The sequence below is a fragment of the Bubalus kerabau genome, chromosome X, assembly GCF_029407905.1.
Source record: "Bubalus kerabau isolate K-KA32 ecotype Philippines breed swamp buffalo chromosome X, PCC_UOA_SB_1v2, whole genome shotgun sequence".
Classification (NCBI taxonomy): Eukaryota; Metazoa; Chordata; class Mammalia; order Artiodactyla; family Bovidae; genus Bubalus; species Bubalus kerabau.
Genome location: NC_073647.1, coordinates 143,017,767 through 143,036,080, shown reverse-complemented (window position 1 = coordinate 143,036,080; position 18,314 = coordinate 143,017,767). Strand labels below are relative to the sequence as shown.

The following is an 18,314-nucleotide window of genomic DNA, read 5'->3' as shown; positions in this document are numbered from 1 at the left end:
CTGCACGCACTTCATTATGTCCCCGGACGGAAGTGTGGCAAGCCTGAATGCAGACCACAACTGAGAAAGATCAAGGAGAAAATTGCTGGGGTGGACCCAGGGCAAGGAACCTCGGAGGAGCAGTAGAGCAAGCCAGCCTGCTAGCTGCCCCAAAGACAGAACACGCCCTGCACCAGGAGCCACCACTGGTCTTCTCTTGACAAGTTCATTGTGACACAAGTGTCTACTAATGGCTGATCTAGAACCCCAGGAAGATGCATGCTGTGTGTGCAGTTGAAGGGGTCTGGGCCTGAGGGCTGTCGTGCTGGCTAGATTCTACGGAGACCACGTCACAGATCATCATTATCCATTTTTTGAGGTCTTTCTAAAGAGAAATGCTTTCAAAAACATGAATACACCTTACAAAACAATAGGCCAATGGCAGAGAAGACTCTTAAGCGGCACTGACTCTCTCCCTGGCACTTGATCACATGCAATGTGCGGAGGAGACAGGAATAAGCGATGCCGTTAAAGATCAATTTCCGGCCCAGTTTGGGGAAACGAGACTCTGGCCTGAGAGTCATACATCATCCCTTGTTTATAGTCATTTGACAGATATTTTTCTTTTACTGCTCATTCTGGCTGAGACAACAGCCAGGTGCAGGGATACCAGCATGGAGGAGACGGCCATGGTCTTCAACTTGGCACTGAAGGAATGACAGTCCACGGAGCAAGATTTATTGGGTCCCTGCGGTCCTTGGTGGGGCCTCCTGAGCCAGCACATGCCCAGTGCCCTCTCCTCAAATGGTGACCCTTCTCCTGCGCATCCAGAAGCATTCATATTTGAGTCAGGGGTGGGGAGGAGGGAGGAAGGGGAAGGAGGGTGATGTCTAGCTACAACAAATCGGATGTCCTTGTGTTTTCCAGATCAAGTAAAGCAAAGATAAATAAGATGTCTCATGATCTCTCCTCAAAAATAAATTACTCATGCCCAACTGGCAGCTTCTTCCCGTTCATAACTATAAACCCAGGGAAGTGATCTCCTGACTGGCACATGCGTGGATTAGTCCAGCCCAGCGTGCTCTTCCCTTTCACCTCCTAAGCAAGAACTCATCAGCTCCAGACTGAGAGCCAAGATTCCCCAGGACCACGCCTGGGACAATACGTACAGAAGAGACCACACAAAGACCTAGCAGAGACCAAGGAGGGCAGGGCGGCGATAGGAAGGTGCCCACAATGGTGCTGTGGGAGCCAGCAGACTGAGTCTCATGGGGCCATGAGACTGGCAGGCTCCTCAGCTAGCACCACACAAAGTCTTCCCTACCTCACATAGCAAAATTGGTGCACAGAAATTTGACATATTATCGACTTAGCAACTCCCCTCCCATTATCAGAAGGAAGCATTTGATGGCAGGAGAGAAAACAAAGAAGATTCCTAAAACTTTTAGACAGGGACCTGAGCTAACACAGAAATCAGATGAGGCCCTACCCTTCCCCTTGCCCCTCCCCCTGCACCCCACTCACCCACCTTGTCAAGGAGCAAGGACGTTCGCTTTTCCACAGCACTCCCCAAACTGGCCCTGGTTTTACTTCTCTATATCCCACCCCTAAAAGGGTTGACTCAGAACTCTCCAGTCATGCTGCACCTTTAAATATCCTTTCCTGCTATGGAAGTTCCACCACCTGGTGCTCTTGACAGGACCACTGATTTTAAAACAGCGACTCCCACGGTACATCCAGTCAAGAGCCAACACACACGTGTCAGCAGCCAAGGTCAACAATGGTCTAAAGAAAGTGCAGCAGACGCTGGTAGTGTTTGGTGCTCAAATGAAATCTCTGATGAGTAGGGAGAGCCTGGGATATTGGAAACTATTGGGATTTCTCACTCGAGGGCCAGGCAAACACACGATGGGCCCAAGGTTATCAGATGAAAACCAACATATCAATCGTGCGGGGTGTAACTGGGACATCCAAAGGACAGTGACCTGGAGTCCATCATTAAAGAGCAGTTCCATCTAGAGGTTCAAAGTCCTGGTGACCTGCAAAGTTTTAGCAACTTTGTCTGTAAAAGTACTTCTGCCCCATCAAGCAGATACAATCTGGTTGTAATTTCAGGAGAGAATTCAAACTCTTGAGGTTGGGGGTGTTTGAAGGCCCACTCAGTGGTCTCCTGGGGTGGAGACAGGCTACCCAAGAGCATGAGAACAAAGACACAAGCCTGATTAGCAATGGACTGTCAGTCCCGCTTGTGTCTGGGAGGCAACAGGGCATGGTAGGGAACATGACAAACTGAACCCCCATGCTGGCCCATCTGAACAGACGTACCACGACTGCAGCAAAACAAGAACAGCAGCCAAGGTTTCCCCAAGACCCGGCATTTCAGAGCAGCTGGGGATCTAAAATGTCATGAGAAAACTCAAACTGAGTCTCAAACATGACATGAGCGGTTCCAGATTTGTAAAACACCTCAGGGCACTTTGAGACAGCTGGTATGACTCTCACAGCTCCAAAGATCCTGAGATTATTTTCTACACTGAATTTCCAGGACACCCCCCACAGCAAGGATCCTTCCCACAACCTTCTTACTCATTAGCCCAGTGTTCTCAGCCCCTGCTTTCGGTCCACACGACTGAGTCCAGTGCTCCATTTTAAGATGCTCTGAATTCACTGGAGAGATAAGTATTGATTTATGTTATTTCCACATTCTGACAGAAGATAAATTTTATAATTTCAGATGATTCAAACTGGGTTATTTTCCAAAATGTCTGTGTATCTCTTAACACTGATATAAATATTTGCAGTTTTCCACCAGAGAGACAAACTCAAGGACTGGTAAATAGATCCCACCATAGTTCTCATGGTCCCTCCTCCTCTCGATGCTGTCTTAGTCTGGGGTGCTAGAAGAAGAATACCATAAACTAGGTTACTTAAACAAACATGTATTCCTGAAGGTTCTGGAGGGCTACAGTTCAAGATTACGGTGCCAGCATGTCAGATTCTGGTGAGAAGCCTCTTCCTGGTTTCCTCATATGGTGGAGTGGGGTTGGGGACAGAGAGAGGAAGCAAGCTCTCTCTCTCTTCTTGCTACTACTGCTGCTAAGTTGCTTCAGTCGTGTCCAACTCTGTGCGACCCCATAGACAGCAGCCCACCAGGCTCCCCCATCCCTGGGATTCTCCAGGCAAGAATACTGGAGTGGGTTGCCATTGCCTTCTCCATTGCATGAAAGTGAAAAGTCAAAGTGAAGTCGCTCAGTCGTGTCCAACTCTTAGTGACCCCATGGACTGCAGCCTACCAAGCTCCTCCATCCATGGGATTTTCCAGGCAAGAGTACTGGAGTGGGGTGCCATTGCCTTCCCATGAAGGTTCCACTCCCATGATCTAATAACCTTCCAAAAGCCCTGCCACCAAATTCCATCACATTTGGGATCAAGGGTTTCAACATACAAATTTTGTAGTAACAAAAACATTCAACATTCAGTTCATAGCACATGCCCAAAAAATCTGTGAGGGGCAAAAGATACCAGGAAGGTATTTGATCAGTGCACCTACTGTGGGCACAAAGTATATGATGAGGGGGTCTTCAGACACAAGCGGGCTGTGGCAGTGTGCCAGTGTGGCCTTTTATTGTTGTCTATTTGTAACTCATCTGAGCCTCTACTCTGTGCCAATACAAACATTCAGCACGCATTTAATCCTAGTGATGCTAGTGGCGCTGTTAGCTTTTCTGAGGAAACTACAAGCATAACAACAGGGAAGTGGCCTTCGGGAAAGGAATGCGGCCAACAGAAGATGGACAGAGGACACTCACTTGTGAGAGAAGACGTAGACCTCAAAAAGTTTTCTTTTGTGATTATTTAGATATGCAAACCCCAAGAACCACAAAGTATAAGAAAACAAAGTCCCATCTTCAGCAAGTTCACCAGCTCTGACAATGTAATACTTTTAAAATCTATCCATGGGCACGAGATGGGAAAAAAATGCAGTCATGTGATACAGTAGAGACTATCATCTCCAAACATCCCCTTCCTCCTTTAGAAATGGAGCCCTTCCCTCCGTCCATGGTAGACATCATAATGCCCTCCCCAATTCCCAGAACCTGTGAGTATGTGATCTAACCTAGCAAAAGGGACTGTGCAGATGTGATTAAGCTTGAGATGAGGGGATCTTGAGATGAGGGGATTATCCTGGATGATCTGGAGGAGACCAGCATCATCACAAGGGTCTTTAAAGGATGGAAGAGGGAGGCTCAAGAGATAGAGAAGGAGATGTGATGATAGACACAGAGGTGGCCAAATGTTGAGCAACATGGGAGCTGCAGAAATGTTTATACTCTGGGAACACACATTGTGAAAACCAATTAGGCATTCTCTTCTAAAGCTCACATCCTCTCTTCAATGAATACGGTGTTCTCTCCTTCATTATTAGTCTGTTTGTTCAGTCCTTTGTTGGGAACATGCTGGTACAACCACTTTGGAAATCCACCAACTTGCAACCCAGCAAAATCACTCCTCGTCATACACCTTTCAAGGACGTATTTCACATGGGCACCTGGAGACAATGATCAGAATGGTGACAGGACACCCATTCACAGTAGCAAAAACTGGAAGCAATGCAAAAGTCCATCACAAGTAAAACGAAAAAGCCACAATGGCACATTCAAACAATGGAAGATCAGACAGGGAAAAGAAATGAAGTACAAAACGAGAAACAGCCAGTCACAAGTCTCTGTGTGGTTTGCATGCTGGTTACATAAAATTAAAACCAAGCAAAACCAGACAAAATGTTTTTAGGAGATACATATGGAAATGATCAAACTAGTTCTTAAAAAGAAGGGAAATATGATGTTTTAAAAGGCTCCTGATGTTCATCTCCTCTCAAGAAGGCAGGGGGACAGGACGGAGCCACAGTGCACATTGAGGGATGGGCTTATGAGGACTTATTTTCTACCAATGCTTGACACTGTCCACACCCACACGTGGTCTATGTGGATCAAATATCCTCTCAACTTTCAGAATCGGTTCTCATGCACAGCATGCCGTGAAAAGGCCTCAGAGAGCACTGTGTGAAGGAAGGATTCTCACATTGGTTTGAAGAGGGAAGAGATGAGATGACCAAGTAAAGTCAAAAGATTGCACCCCACATCAAGTGTGCGCACCCAGCCGCCTTGCGAGCAATAATGGCATCTCTGAAACATGTCATTGTGTCTCCTATTAGTGTTGATTGAGCTTTATTGGGTTAATTCATCCTTCATTTGTGAATCAGTTTATACTTCCAAATGAGCTTCAGGTTGATACTGCAGGTTTATATTTCCAAATGAGCTAAAAGCAAAAGGAGCATATATCTAGTTATTACAAAGTTTTAGACAATTAAAAAAGAATGAAATTCTGACACATGCTACAACATGAGTGAACCCTGACGACACCACACTAGCTGAAATTAGCCAGATACAAAAGCGCAAACGTTGTACGATTCCACTTAAATGAGGTCCCTGGAGTAGTCAAGCCAACAGAGACAGAAAGGAGAACACTGGTTGCCAGGGGCTGGGGGGAGCAGGAAATGGGGGTGGCTGTTGAAGGGGTGTGGAGTCTCTGTTTTACAAGAAAGAAAGCGTTCTGTGGATGGCTGGTGGTGACACTTGCACAACAAGGTCAAGGTCCTTTCTGCCACTGAACTGTCCACTTAGAAATAGTTAAGATGGTATATTTCACATTCCGTGTATGTCACCACGATAAAAAAAAAATTGATGGTAAATTTTCTGTCATATATATTTTACTCCAAATAAATAAATAAACATTTTTTAAAGTTCAAGGCAAAGAGGGAGTCTTGAAATACCTCCCTGAAAGGAACTCCAGCCTTACTCATCTGAGAAACCCTGTTCTATTTGGTTTCTCTAAGCCTCCAGCAAGGAGGGAGTTTCAGAGACCAACTAACAACTGTTATCTCCAAGAGTTGTCTTCTAACTTGATGTGCGTTCCTCATATGGACACCTTTCCTTCTTTGGGGCGAAACAAAACTTGTTCAAACTAACAGTGTCCAGTTTTAACTGCTTATTTCATTGTGTGGTTCATGAAATGATCACATCACATCTCCCAAGTAATTAGGGAAATGAGAATTAACCAAAATGTGTCATTGAGGGAAACTTTAGATATCTGTGTCCCTCTGGTTATATCAGCTCTCACACCTAAAAGGCACTAAATAAAGACTTGTAGAACCTAATCAAATTCCAATATAAATGGCAGTAATGAATCAACTGTCTTGTCTGTCCTGCAGTGCAGTCTGGTTATGTTCATAACTTAAAAATGAAACAAAGGGAAAAAGGATTTGGTACCCATTAGTGATCAAGGCTTCCTAATACGTTATCATGAAGTTTAGAACTTTCACAGACACTGGACACTTGGCCTTGAAAGGGCATCATAAATGTTCAGCTTCTTTTTGGCCGCCCACGAGCTAGCATCTGACATGCACTTGGGTGGCTGGGGAGCAAATGCTTTACACAGTGCTGTCCACTCACTCATACTGATGCATCAAGAAGGCAGAGTTCAAGATGGTTCATCCAGCCTGGACCCTGGGGTTCTAGCCACCCTTATCTGATGTCCTTTGAAGCTAAAAGTCCAATTTTTTCAAGAGAGCATATGACAATGACATAAAGCTAAGCTAGGAAGTTACAGCAGGTTACAGTCACAACCTTTCCCTTGTCAGCATGAGACCTGGACCCACAGCCCAGCCAAAAGAGAAGGCCCATTGATGACCCAGTGCCTTCAGGACCCCGTTTCCCCTGCAGTTCTGGGACACTAAAACCCTTTAAAAAGTCAGTCAGGGCGTGAAGTGGAAGGAGGGCAAGAGGAAGGATGGAAAGAAAGAGACAGTAGAGAAGGAAGCAAGTCTCCGAGGGTTTTACCTTTCGCTGTGTATATCCCGTTCTCTCGTGCCTGAGCACTGAACCAGGATTCATCGTCCCCAAATGGCACAGTGCAACAGGCACACGCTGTGGAACAGCAAAGTCCCACCGGCAGTCTCCTTCAGAGACGCCTCCCTCTCTCCCCGTCCCTGTGTCGCTCACAGACACACACAGCACATATGGCACAGAAGGGGTGATAAGCCACGTGAGCAGTTTCTTGAACTAAAATTGAAAGCAAACACAGGGATGGCACGCACCTTGCCAGTGCGCAGTAATTGACCCTCATGGACGTATCGTCATTATCATCAGCATGGGCCATTCCAGTCACATGGAGGCTATGGAAACAAAGAACGGATGTGGAATGTCACCCTGCCTGCAATCTGGTTTCCTTAAATGATAAAAAGGAAAACGGTGTCCATCCCATCTTTATTTATAATATCAAGATAATGGAAGCTACCTAATGCTCAAATGGTAGGGAAATGGTTCCATAAGCTAGGATTCAGGAACTCACATACTCAGCTACTACAAACACCAGCTTTGGAGATGATTATGGCATAGAAAAAAAAAAAAACAGGATGTACAATTATATATACTACATATATTAATATTATCTACAAGTATATAGTAAAAAGTCTAAAGATATGTATGTTGGTGTTGTTTAGTAGCTAAGTCGTGTCTGACTCTTTGCAACCCCATGGACTGTAGCCCACCAGGCTCCTCTGTTGACAGGATTTCTCAAGCAAGAATACTGGAGTGGGTTGCCATTTCCCTCTCCAGGGCATCTTCCGGACCTAGGGATCGAAGTCACATCTCCCGCATTGGCAGATGGATGCTTTACCACTGAGCCACCAGGGAAGCCCCTAAAAAGACACACACAAAGATACAATGAAAGTGCTTGTATTGGGGTGCTGTATGAGCCCTCAATTTAAATTGTCCTGCTTCCTATTTTCTGAACTCTATTATAGAGTTACTATTTATAACAAAAAAACTTTTCAGGGTTACAGAATGCTGGAACTAGAAGAAGACATATCCATCCTAGAACCTGCCTCTCCCCTCAGTCAGGGATGGAGCCCCCTGCACCACTGTTGGAGAAGAGGTTATCCTTTAAGACGACTGTCCTCACTGGCAGCGAACCGGTTCCCAGTGTCTGTGGTGGAGTGGGAGCCATTTCTACACATCCTCACGTGACCATCTTGACCTTAGAGGACACTAAATACACAATGGCTTCATCCACGAAAGAGGTGTTGCTCTCAGCTGAAGATGCTGAAGCAGGGGCAGTACCCTATGGGGAAGGTTTATGGGAAGAACCGGGAAGGCCGTGAGACATGCGGGATTTCAGGAGAGAAAGGGGCTTGCGGGAGAGAATGTGGGCCGAGAGGGGAGGAGACCACAGAGTGGCGGGAGAGAACGGGGGAGGGGAGAGAAGAGAGGGTTCGAGGGGGAGAAAGTTAGGGGAGAGTTAGGGGACGGGGAGGCTGAAGAGTGGGAAGAAAGGGAGTAGAAGGAGGAAGGAAGCGGGGTAAGAAGGGGAAGCACAAACAGAGGGTAAGGGGAGGTCCCCTTAGGAGGAGAGAAGGTGTGGACAGAGGGACCTGGAGGAGAATGGGACAGACCCAGGGATGGGAGAGACAAGGTGGGGGGACAGAGTGGGGGAGGCTGTGGGGAAGAGAGAAGGAAAGAAGTGGAGGGGGCAACAAAATAGGCCTGAAGGGAAACGGGGAATGAGCAGGAGGCGGGTCTGGAATGGGTGGGTGGGCAGTGAGGGGAGAGAGAGGGCCAAGGGAAGAGAAAGGCTGGGGAGAGATGAGAGTGGGGTACAGAGAAGGTGTGGGGAGGGCTGGGGGAGAGAAGGGAAGGCAACCCAGTGAGGGGGAGAGCAAGAGAGGAGAGGAAGAGAAGAGAAAGGGTGGGAGGGTGGAGAGAGGGAGCCCAAGCACACAGCAGCCACAGTCCCCTGCCCCTTCCCCGACATCACTTGGCTCCGGCGGTTAACTCGCCCGGCCAGGCGGTGGCTGCTTTTCACAACGTCTTCATCTCTTCCTCCATTTAAAAACCCACAGGTTCCCTAAAAGACTCAGACAATGTCACAACTGCACCCTGCCCCCACGGCGCACTATCATCAACCCCTCCAAGTGCCCCCAGTCACATCCACACTTTTTAAGTGGTGCCAACTCAAAAGGAGAAACCAAGTTCAGTTAGACAACTCTGGGTCTCAAAAGGTAAAAATAGCCGTGACTCACTCAGAAGCATAAGGGTGCCCAGCAAAGCCAGGAGCCGTCCCTCAGGGGGGTGGGGGGGGCGGGCTCATCTTTGACGGCTCTGGCACCACACCTCACGCCCATGGTCCCTTGGTCAAGACAGCCAGGAAGTGCGGTCAATGGGGCACCTTCGCGCATCTGCATTTATAGTACCTGCCCCAAGAGTGGCCCCCAGGCACCCCATCCCAGGGGCGGGGCTACACCCCAGTCAGGACTGTCCCAGCACCCAGCATTCACCTGGCACCAAGGAGGCCCTCCTTAAGAACTCACACGGGACTGGAACCAGGCACTCCCTCCCCTCACAGATGTGGGCACACACCATGCACTCATGTGTCTCCAGGGTGACACCAACTCCAGGGACTCAGAGTCACCCTGTGGGAACCCGGAATTGGGATTTAACTGGGCGAGCACGTAAACTACCCAAGCAGAAGAAGGCAGCATCCAGAAGGGCCTGCCACAGAAGATGCAGATCCACAGAGAAGCTGGCTACGGAGTGGGGAAAGCAAAGCCAGAGCAGACCTTCCCAGTGCTCACCCAAAACAAGGTTCAAGCACCTCCTTCTAGCCCCAGGCACAAAAAGGAGAACTAGCTGGAATAATTAGAGAGGACACTAAGCTAATTAAAGACTTTTCACCCGGGGAGTGGGTGTGCGATGGATAAAACTGGTGCAGCCCCAGAGGACCAGACCTAGAACTGGGCCCCAAGTTTTCTAAGTCTAGAAGAGTCCAGAAAAATCCAGCAAAAACACCAGGGCTGATGTTTGAGCACTGACTATTAAGAAGTGGAAGTTTAAAGACCCAGTATTTTCAACTGTCTATATATGCTACACTTGGGTGCTTAAGGGCTTAGATTTGTTATGCAAAATGAGTAATTAATCAGCACTGAAATATTTATAGTCTTTCATCCAAGACACTAAGGAAGAAACAGCAGTATGAACTGAACAGCACTCATCTTGCTCTCTATCCCCTGCGTCTAGGCACAGACCAGCCTCCTGCAGTGGCCCCACCACTTCCCTGGCCCCTGTAAGGAAATAAGTGAAGGCCTTTACAGAGCTTTTCTTGCCAAGTGAATACTGCTCAGGGAGGACAAATATCCCAGGATTTTTTTGTTATCAGTGTTTTTTCCTCCTGAGCCTAACTATAAGCATAGTTTACCAGTGAGGTAAGGCTCACGAACTGCATTTTGCTTTGCTTAAGTGCCCCCTAATGTGAACTACAGGACTGCCTGTAAGGTATTTATCCATAAAATAATGATCAAGTTGAAAAACAAGCACTTATCACCAACCAGTTGCCAGTGTACCTTTGCCAGCTGAAGGGACATAAGCAAAGAAATGTGGCATTCCATCAAACCCTCACGTGTGGATTCCAGAGACCAGTGTGGCACTACAGTGTATTCTCCCATGACTGAAATACTCTTAATGGACCCCAGTAATTGCAAAGGAAGTTGCCCAAGCCACTGACTCACAAGTGCTTCAGGATACAGAAGGAAAGTCACAATTCTCCCAAAGGATGAAAGAGATGGATCCAAGGGAGCTGCTTGGAGGGACAAAGCAAAATTGAAGTACCCCACCCCCCAAAGAAAATATCAGCAAAAACCATCATAAAAAACAACAAAACCATACTTTCTCTTTTCCTGTATTTCTTTGGAATCTTAGCTGGGATCCTTGGCTTCTACCAAGTGTTCCACCAAAACGGCTGCGTGGTCCAGGAACACCCCTCCAGAGGATGGGGCATGGACTCTAACCTTCCAGTCACAAACTTACAGGGAGGAGTGATGAAGAGTTTTCGAAACAGACAGCAGCACTGGTTGCACAATGCCATGAATGCACTTCATGCCATGAAGCTGTGCACTCACAAATGGTTAAAATGGCAAATTCTGTTACATATGTTACACCATAATTTCACAAATAACATGATATACAGACACCGAATTGCATGCTTTAGATGGGTGACCTATATGATATGTGAATAATATCTCAATAAAGCTGTTTTAAAAAACTTCTCAAGGAAACAGGCTGTAGAAAGCTCCTCACAGTGCTGGGCGGGTGGGCAGCAGGGCTGGGGGGAGGGGAGATCAGTAGCCTGATATTTACTGAGCACCGATACAGGTGGCTGGTTCTCTCTCAGTGAAAGAGAGCTGGGTTCTGCACCTGGGGGCCCAGGTCACATTGCCTCCTGGAGCCTCAGTTCCATCATCTGATGGTGTGGTCGATGGCTGCCAAAGGCCCCCCCAGCACTCCAGAACCAGGCACCAATAGGTGGGCAGCAGCAGGACCATTATCTGTCACCTGGCATCTAAGAACATCCCAGCAGGAAGGCAAAACATCAGAGGAGCCACACATGGGAGAGGGAAGTTCAACAACTTCACAATCCAGGTAAGGACAGAAGCGGGTAAGCTGTGTGAAGACACTTTCCACTCAAAGGACAAAACAGTGACGAAGTGCCAGAGTCCTGCTCTCCATCGACTTCTTGGTCCATCCATAAAACAAAGGCTGTGGCCAGAGAGGAAAATCTTAGGTTCCAGAGCGGTTAGGATGAAGGAAGGGAACAGTGTTTGACCATCTGTGTAACACCCAGAGCCGGCCTCCCCAGCACTTGGGGCCGAATAAGTGTGGAGGAGACTGTGATGCGCTGCAGGAAGTGAAGCAGCATCTCTGGCCTCTGCCCACCAGATGCCAGCAGGCTGGCTTCCCCCACCAGCTGCCACCCCCAGACACTGCCAAATGTCCCCCCAGGGGTTGGGGGCAGAATTGCCCCTAGTTGAGAACCACTGCCAGAGAGAACTTGCTATCTTAAACTTGTAGCTCTTTGTTGAAGCCATGTGACACATGCGGCATTACTGTTCTTCACTCGCTGCTGTGCAGGCCACTGGGAACTGTCAGCAAATAGACCTTGTCAGCACCCTGTGCCTGAGGGATTTTATAGAACTGCACACATACTCCTGGCAGCCAATAGCCTCAGAGAATTTCAAGTAGTAGCTGCACTTGGGTGAGAGGGTTATTCATTTATTCATTCGTTCACTAACATATGGCACTTACCCTATGCCAGGCAATGAGCCAGGACGATGCAGTTGGGGACACCCAGCTAGAGATGAACAGACTTAACACAAGATGAAGTGTTGTAAAACAACCTTTGGAGCAGGCCTCAAAAGAGGAATAAGAGGGTGGTAGGCTGACTAATACTCCACCAAAGAGGTCCACATCCTAATCCCCAGAACCCATGAGTATGCTACCTTCCATGGCAAAGGGGCTTGGCAGATGTGATTAAGTTAAGGATCTTGAGATGGGTAGGGTATCCTCAGTTATCTGGGTGGGCATGGTATAATACAACAGTACTTATAAAATGAAGGCAGGAGGGTCAGAGAAAGAGAGGAGGAGACATGAGGACAGAAGCAAAGGTGAGAGTGATGCAGCCACAAGCCAAGGAATGCAGGCTGTCTTTAGAAGCTGGAAAAAGCAGGGGAATGATTTCATTTCTCAAAACTGAGTCATAACTCCAGGAGAGGTTTGTTCCAGACTAGGAGCATATTCTCCTCCTTCTCTGAGGTCCTGTATCAGTTATAATGGCATATTATTTTATGACCAGAGCGCCCACAAACCCATGTACTCTGGAGCTCAGCCTTCTCATCTGCAAGGCAATGAGATTCTACACTTGACCTTGACCATGCATCAAAACCCCTGGAGGGCTCATTAATGCATTAATGCTCTCGCCTTCCTGACTCAGTGAGGGCCAGAGAACTGGTATTTCAAACAGGATCCCAGGAGGCTGAAGCTGCTGACTGGGGGACCACACTCTGAGTACCATTGTATGAGAGATCCTCCTCCTCTCACATTGAAAGGATTCCAGTACTTTCCTGCATTCCATCTCTCCCATTAACAGCTGTGCTGCTTCTTGGTTTTCAGCAGTTTGCTCTATCCCCCCGGAATGATTCCAGGTGGAGTGTGCAAGTTGTCCACTCTGTAAAGGCTAAACAACAGCCCCCAGATGGGCTGATATTAAGGAAGTCACCCCCAAATATACCTAGATGGCTCTTATCTCCCCACCACCAAGTCCTACTCCCTGCCCCCACTCATCACGTAGTTGACAAGACCACTCAGTAATCAAGTGAGAACACAGATGAAGCAGGAACTTGTCCAAGCCACCAAAGTCACCCAATGTCCCTGGGTCCTGGCTTCTAGGACCAACTCTGGCTTCTTCACCAATCCCAGCCTTACTCTGGTTTTCCCCGCTTCTAAGTAAGGTTACTAAGGCACCCGATCAGGACTCACTCCTGCTTCCTAACAGCTCCTAATCCAGAGGAAACCTCTCTCACTGCGATACCCCTGGCATGCCCACAGCGCAGGGCTGTTTCACTGCAGGTGGTCCTGGGGGGTGAGGGAGAGGAGGGCAGTGATGGTTCCCATCCAACTTTCAGATTTCAACTCAATCTCCTCAAAGATGCTGTCCTTAACCCTCCACAACCTAATTCAGATCCCACCTCTCTAATCTCCTTTCACAAGACCTACCAGGGTTTATAATTACATATTGCTGTAAGTGTTGGACTCTAGCCTACCTCTCCCACTAGAATGAGAAACGCAAGCTGGCAGGTCTGTGTGCTGTGTGTCTGTTCCTAGCGCAATGCTAGGCACAAAGCAGGAGGTCAATAAATATCGGAGGGATAGATGGATAAATAGACAAATACTGACCACTGTGTGCAACTGGCTTTAAAACAATTACAAATACAAATGGTGACCAGAGAATATCAATAACACAGTAAGAACTAGAGCTGTCAGAGAAGAAACAAGCAAGATCTGTGCAACCAGGAGGTAGCTGTGATGGCTAGAAGAGGATAAAGTAAAGGTCATTATAGATAAGAGGTGGAGTCTTCCATCTCTAACTCGAGCCTATTTATTGAACTTATTATATTCATTTCAGCTTTAGTTGATTTAACATAAAGCAGTCTGCTGCTGCTGCTGCTAAGTCACTTCAGTCGTGTCTGACTCCGTGCGACCTCATAGACAGCAGCCCATGAGGCTCCCCCGTCCCTGGGATACTCCAGGCAAGAACACTGGAGTGGGTTGCCATTTCCTTCTCCAATGCATGAAAGTGAAAAGTGAAAGTGAAGTCACTCGGTCGTGTCCGACTCTGTGCGACCCCATAGACGGCAGCCCACCAGGCTCCTCTGTCCATGGGATTTTCCAGGCAAGAATACTGGAGTGGGGTGCCATTGCCTTCTCCGTAAAGCAGTCTACCAACACCAATACAATACACTAACGACAGTCCACACTTTGTTGTTACTCTGGGATTCTTTAAACAGAAATCCTTCACGGGGCTTGCAGATCCTCCAGGACTCACAGATTAGGGCTGTAATAATATTTGTGCAGTTGTAATTACAAGAGCCTTTCCCTGCATTTACTGAAGGCATCTTCCTGCAAACTCAGATGGCACACTCTGAGTGCACTTTTTAAGAGGCCATTTCACAACTACCTGGCTTCATTTCAGGGTTTGGGATTTGATGCTTTCCAGTTGTTTTTCAGATCAAAGACTATGTAATACAGCTTTATTGTGTTATCCATCATGGGAAAAATCATTATCAGACTCGATAAGAATGGAAGTGTATCAAATTAATAAACTGGACAAATCTTCTGAAAACCAAAGTGATATGGGGGACTGGAAAGGGGGATGTGCCTGTGTGTACACACACCTGCTTCAGAAACAACATTGTTAGGTGGTTCCGTCAGAAGACATACAGCATCAATTGTTAAATAACTCTGCTTCATCACAAATACACTGCTGAAAAAACTTTAGAAAACAGCATGTGATCTTTACCCCCAAAGTACTTTCAGCATCTCAAATCTCACTCTAAACATTTTAATGAATTAAATGACAGTGTCCATTTTACTCTTAGCACTGCTAAGTATTAACACCTGAAATAACTGAAAATCACTTTCAGCGCCCCCTCTCCCTTTTGTAATGATTACAGTAAAAAAGATTAAGCCTTAAAGGGCTATAAACTGCAGCAGCACTTTCTATTTTCTTAGGAGGTTCTGGATAATGAAAATAGTTCAGACTTGAAAGATAAATTACAGGTCTGTTTCTTAAAAAGAACTCAGTCCTCTTCCCACTGAGATACAGAAAACACAGTCCAGCCATGAAAGAAGATGCTTGGATCAAACATCTTTTTGTGTGTGTGTGTGTGCAATCCTTTAGGTGACCCACCCAAAAGGACAGATGATCAAAATAGCATTTGGGGTTACCTCAGGAGAAACCAATCTGTTGTGAAAGTAATGGGTGATGTTTCAAGTATATACTTTGTTAATGAACTAAATTATCTTATTAGGTGCCAAAGCAAAACAAGAGTGCCAAGCTAAGTGTTTTGCCTTCCACTAACCCCTCATTCATTCATTCATTCATTAAATATTTATTTAGGGACTACGCTGTGCCAGGCACCAAAGAAAACAGTGCTTAACAAAACGGCACAACACAGCAACGTCCCATGTTCATGGAGCTTACTGTAGGGGACAGAATGTTAAACTCAAATAAATACCTAATAGTGCTATTTTTTAAAAAGTGCTATAGGAGAAAGGGTAACAGAAAGGAACTAAATTAAACTAGGAGTGGTGCAGGGATCAGAGAAGGGCACTAAGAAAAAAGTGACATTGAAGTTGAGAAGCCATCAGATCGTCATCACTTTGGAAAAGGAAACCCATTTCTGGAAAATGACCACAAATGGGATTTGAACTCTCAGCAACTGCCGGGGTTAAACCTCTCCTTTTCCAGTGCATCCGTCTTCACCACTAACTACTGGCCATTCACTGTCTGACTCACCTACCTAAATACTATGACCTGAACCCAGAAAGGTCTCACTTCATTATGATTTATTAAAATCTACAGTCTTCCTATACTTGGCCTAGAAACACCTCAAAGTAATGTGCCAGAGGCATGAAAAACAGACTGCCTACCACCAAGAATATTACCTGGGTGGCCCAAACGTTTAATAGCCCTGGCAATCTCAAGTCCATTGCCCAATAAAGTGCCAGTTCATCTGGACAACGTGGCTTCAATACTCTGGGGTCTATACCAGATGGGACCCAGGGGACCTAAGAGTTTGTTGGCTACTTAGAACTGATCTTTGACCAGTAAATCAAGGACTATATCACCCTTTCCAGTTCCCCAACCCTGCAGACTTAGAGGGTGTGGGAAGTGGCCTTTGAGCATCACCGAGCAGAGAGCTTGCCAGACTGGAGGGAGTCAGGCTGGCAGAGAGGGGTCAGGGCTGGGAGGAAAAGGGACGTCAAGGGAGGCGGGTCAAGGCGCTACAGACCCTAGGACTGCACGCCAGCCCGGGTAATGGGGCGTTTCCCGCCCCCCCCACCACCACGTCAGCCCCCGGCAAAGGCACCCGGGCCCCCGCCGCCTCTGCAGCGGGGCCAGGCGGGAACCGCAAGCGGCGCGCAGGGCCGGAGCCCACCAGCTCCCTGTACCCCCGCCCTCAGCGCAAGGAAGGCGCGCTGGGGGCGAGAAAATGGCCAAGACAAAACTCTCCCCGCCCACCCGAAAAGCCAACCACACCCCCTGCATCCCTCCGCGCCAGCCGCCCCGGGCCGGCCCCCGCGCTCCTCCACCCAGGCCCCCGCGAGGTTCCAGTGGGCGCCGGGCGGGCTCGGCAGGGACGCGGGCGCGAGTGGGAGTGAACAGGAGCGCGCGAGGCAGGCAGGGTGCCCACCCCGGTGTCACCCGCCGGGGCCCTGCCCCTAGGGCGCCCTCCTCAGCTCCACGGTCCCGGGACAGGCGCGCCGCCCCAGGCTGCGGTGAGCACCCGTTCGCCCCCCACTCACCCATTGGCGTCGAGCCGGGCCGGGCCGCCGAGGCAGCGTGAAAGTTAGCGGAGGCGGACGCGGGGGTCAAGGCGCCGGGACCTGGGCGCGGGATTCGGGGCGCTGGTATATGGGCGCGGGGGTCGGGCGGCTGGGTCGGCTTTTTCCTCTGTAGCGGCGGCCGCGGCGGCTCAAAGCCGCCCGCTGCTGCCTCTGCTGCTGCTGCTGCTGCTGCCCCGGGGCGACTCCTGCTGCTGCTGCATCGCGACCCGCTGCGCCCGGCTGCGCCGGGTTTCCTGCTCCCCGCTAGTGGAAATTGCGAAAAAAAAAAAAAAAAGCGCCACCCAGCCCAGCGCCCAGCAGTCGCGGCCGCGCAGCCCGCTCTCCCCTCCTCCTCACCACCGCCGCCGCCGCCGCTCCTGCGGCTCCGCCTGCCGGGGACGCGCGGCCGCCAGGGCGGGGGCGGGGCTGGAGGGGCGGGGCCAGTGGGGCGGAGCCTTCGAAGGACCGGGCTGGCGCCCGGGGCGTCTCGGTGACTGCTACGCTCCGGCACCCCCCTCACCGCCTGCTGGGGAGGGACCCAGCTCTGCGAGGCTGCCCCCCACCCTTGGCGGCTCCGCTAACGCCCCGGGAAATGCCGCGAGACTCCTCGAGACCAGAGGAGGGGAGGAAGGGTCTGAGGGGAGGGGGCGTCCAGGTGGAGGGGCACGTGGAAAGGAGATGGAAAAAGCCGATCCCAAAGGTGCGACGTGAGGTGGAGGACAGGTTGGGGGAGGGGAGACCATGGGCAGGTGAGGGGCTGAACACCTGCTGAGGGTGATGACAGGTAATCCTGGGGTGTCGCGGCAACCCAGAAGGCTTCACAGAGGGGGCTGTTGGGAAGGAGAAGGGGTTTATCCTACGGAGGGAGAGAAACGCTGTTTCCCTTCAGTGCAGCGTGGGAACGGCAGGCCAGGCGCGAGTTCGGCTTGTAGGAGGTGGTGGGATGGAGATGCAGAAAGAGAAGTGAAGCCAGAGGGCTGCATCGCCACACACCGACCCTCATACGGCTCCTAACCCAGCACCCCCTGCCTGAGTCAGGTGGGATTCACTGCTCAGCAATGTTCCCAGGTTCTCATGTTCCCAGGAATCCACTGAGCCAATTCCCCACCAACAGGCAACATTGTGCCATACTGAGCTGGTCCCCAGATCAGGGCAGCCTACCCTTGAGTGGGCACTAAAATGAAAACAGTGGATTTATGTTAGTTCACAGGTAACTCACAAGCTCTTTCTGGAGTTCTTTCACTACCACACCTTTCACCATACTCTGACATCCACCACATTCATTTACCAACTCGTTATTTCCTTTTCCCTTTCCACCATCTGGTGGTAGGAAGAGATAGT

The 18,314-nt window shown here is 49.0% G+C and overlaps 1 protein-coding gene across 4 annotated transcripts in view; it reads right to left on the bottom strand.

Annotated features, from left to right (window-relative positions):
* SH3KBP1 (SH3 domain containing kinase binding protein 1) overlaps positions 1–17,310 on the bottom strand; it is a 336,262-nt gene extending 318,952 nt beyond the window's left edge. For 2 of the 4 annotated variants that reach the window (XM_055565556.1, XM_055565557.1), the window contains exon 1: positions 16,953–17,308. In XM_055565556.1, the coding sequence (XP_055421531.1) occupies positions 16,953–16,956 (4 nt within the window). In that variant the 5' untranslated portion in view covers positions 16,957–17,308. Of the gene's footprint in view, positions 1–7,135; positions 7,214–16,952 lie in introns of all 4 variants that reach the window. The other 2 variants (XM_055565558.1, XM_055565562.1) reach the window with 2 other exon arrangements.
* Positions 17,311–18,314: the final 1,004 nt, after the last annotated feature.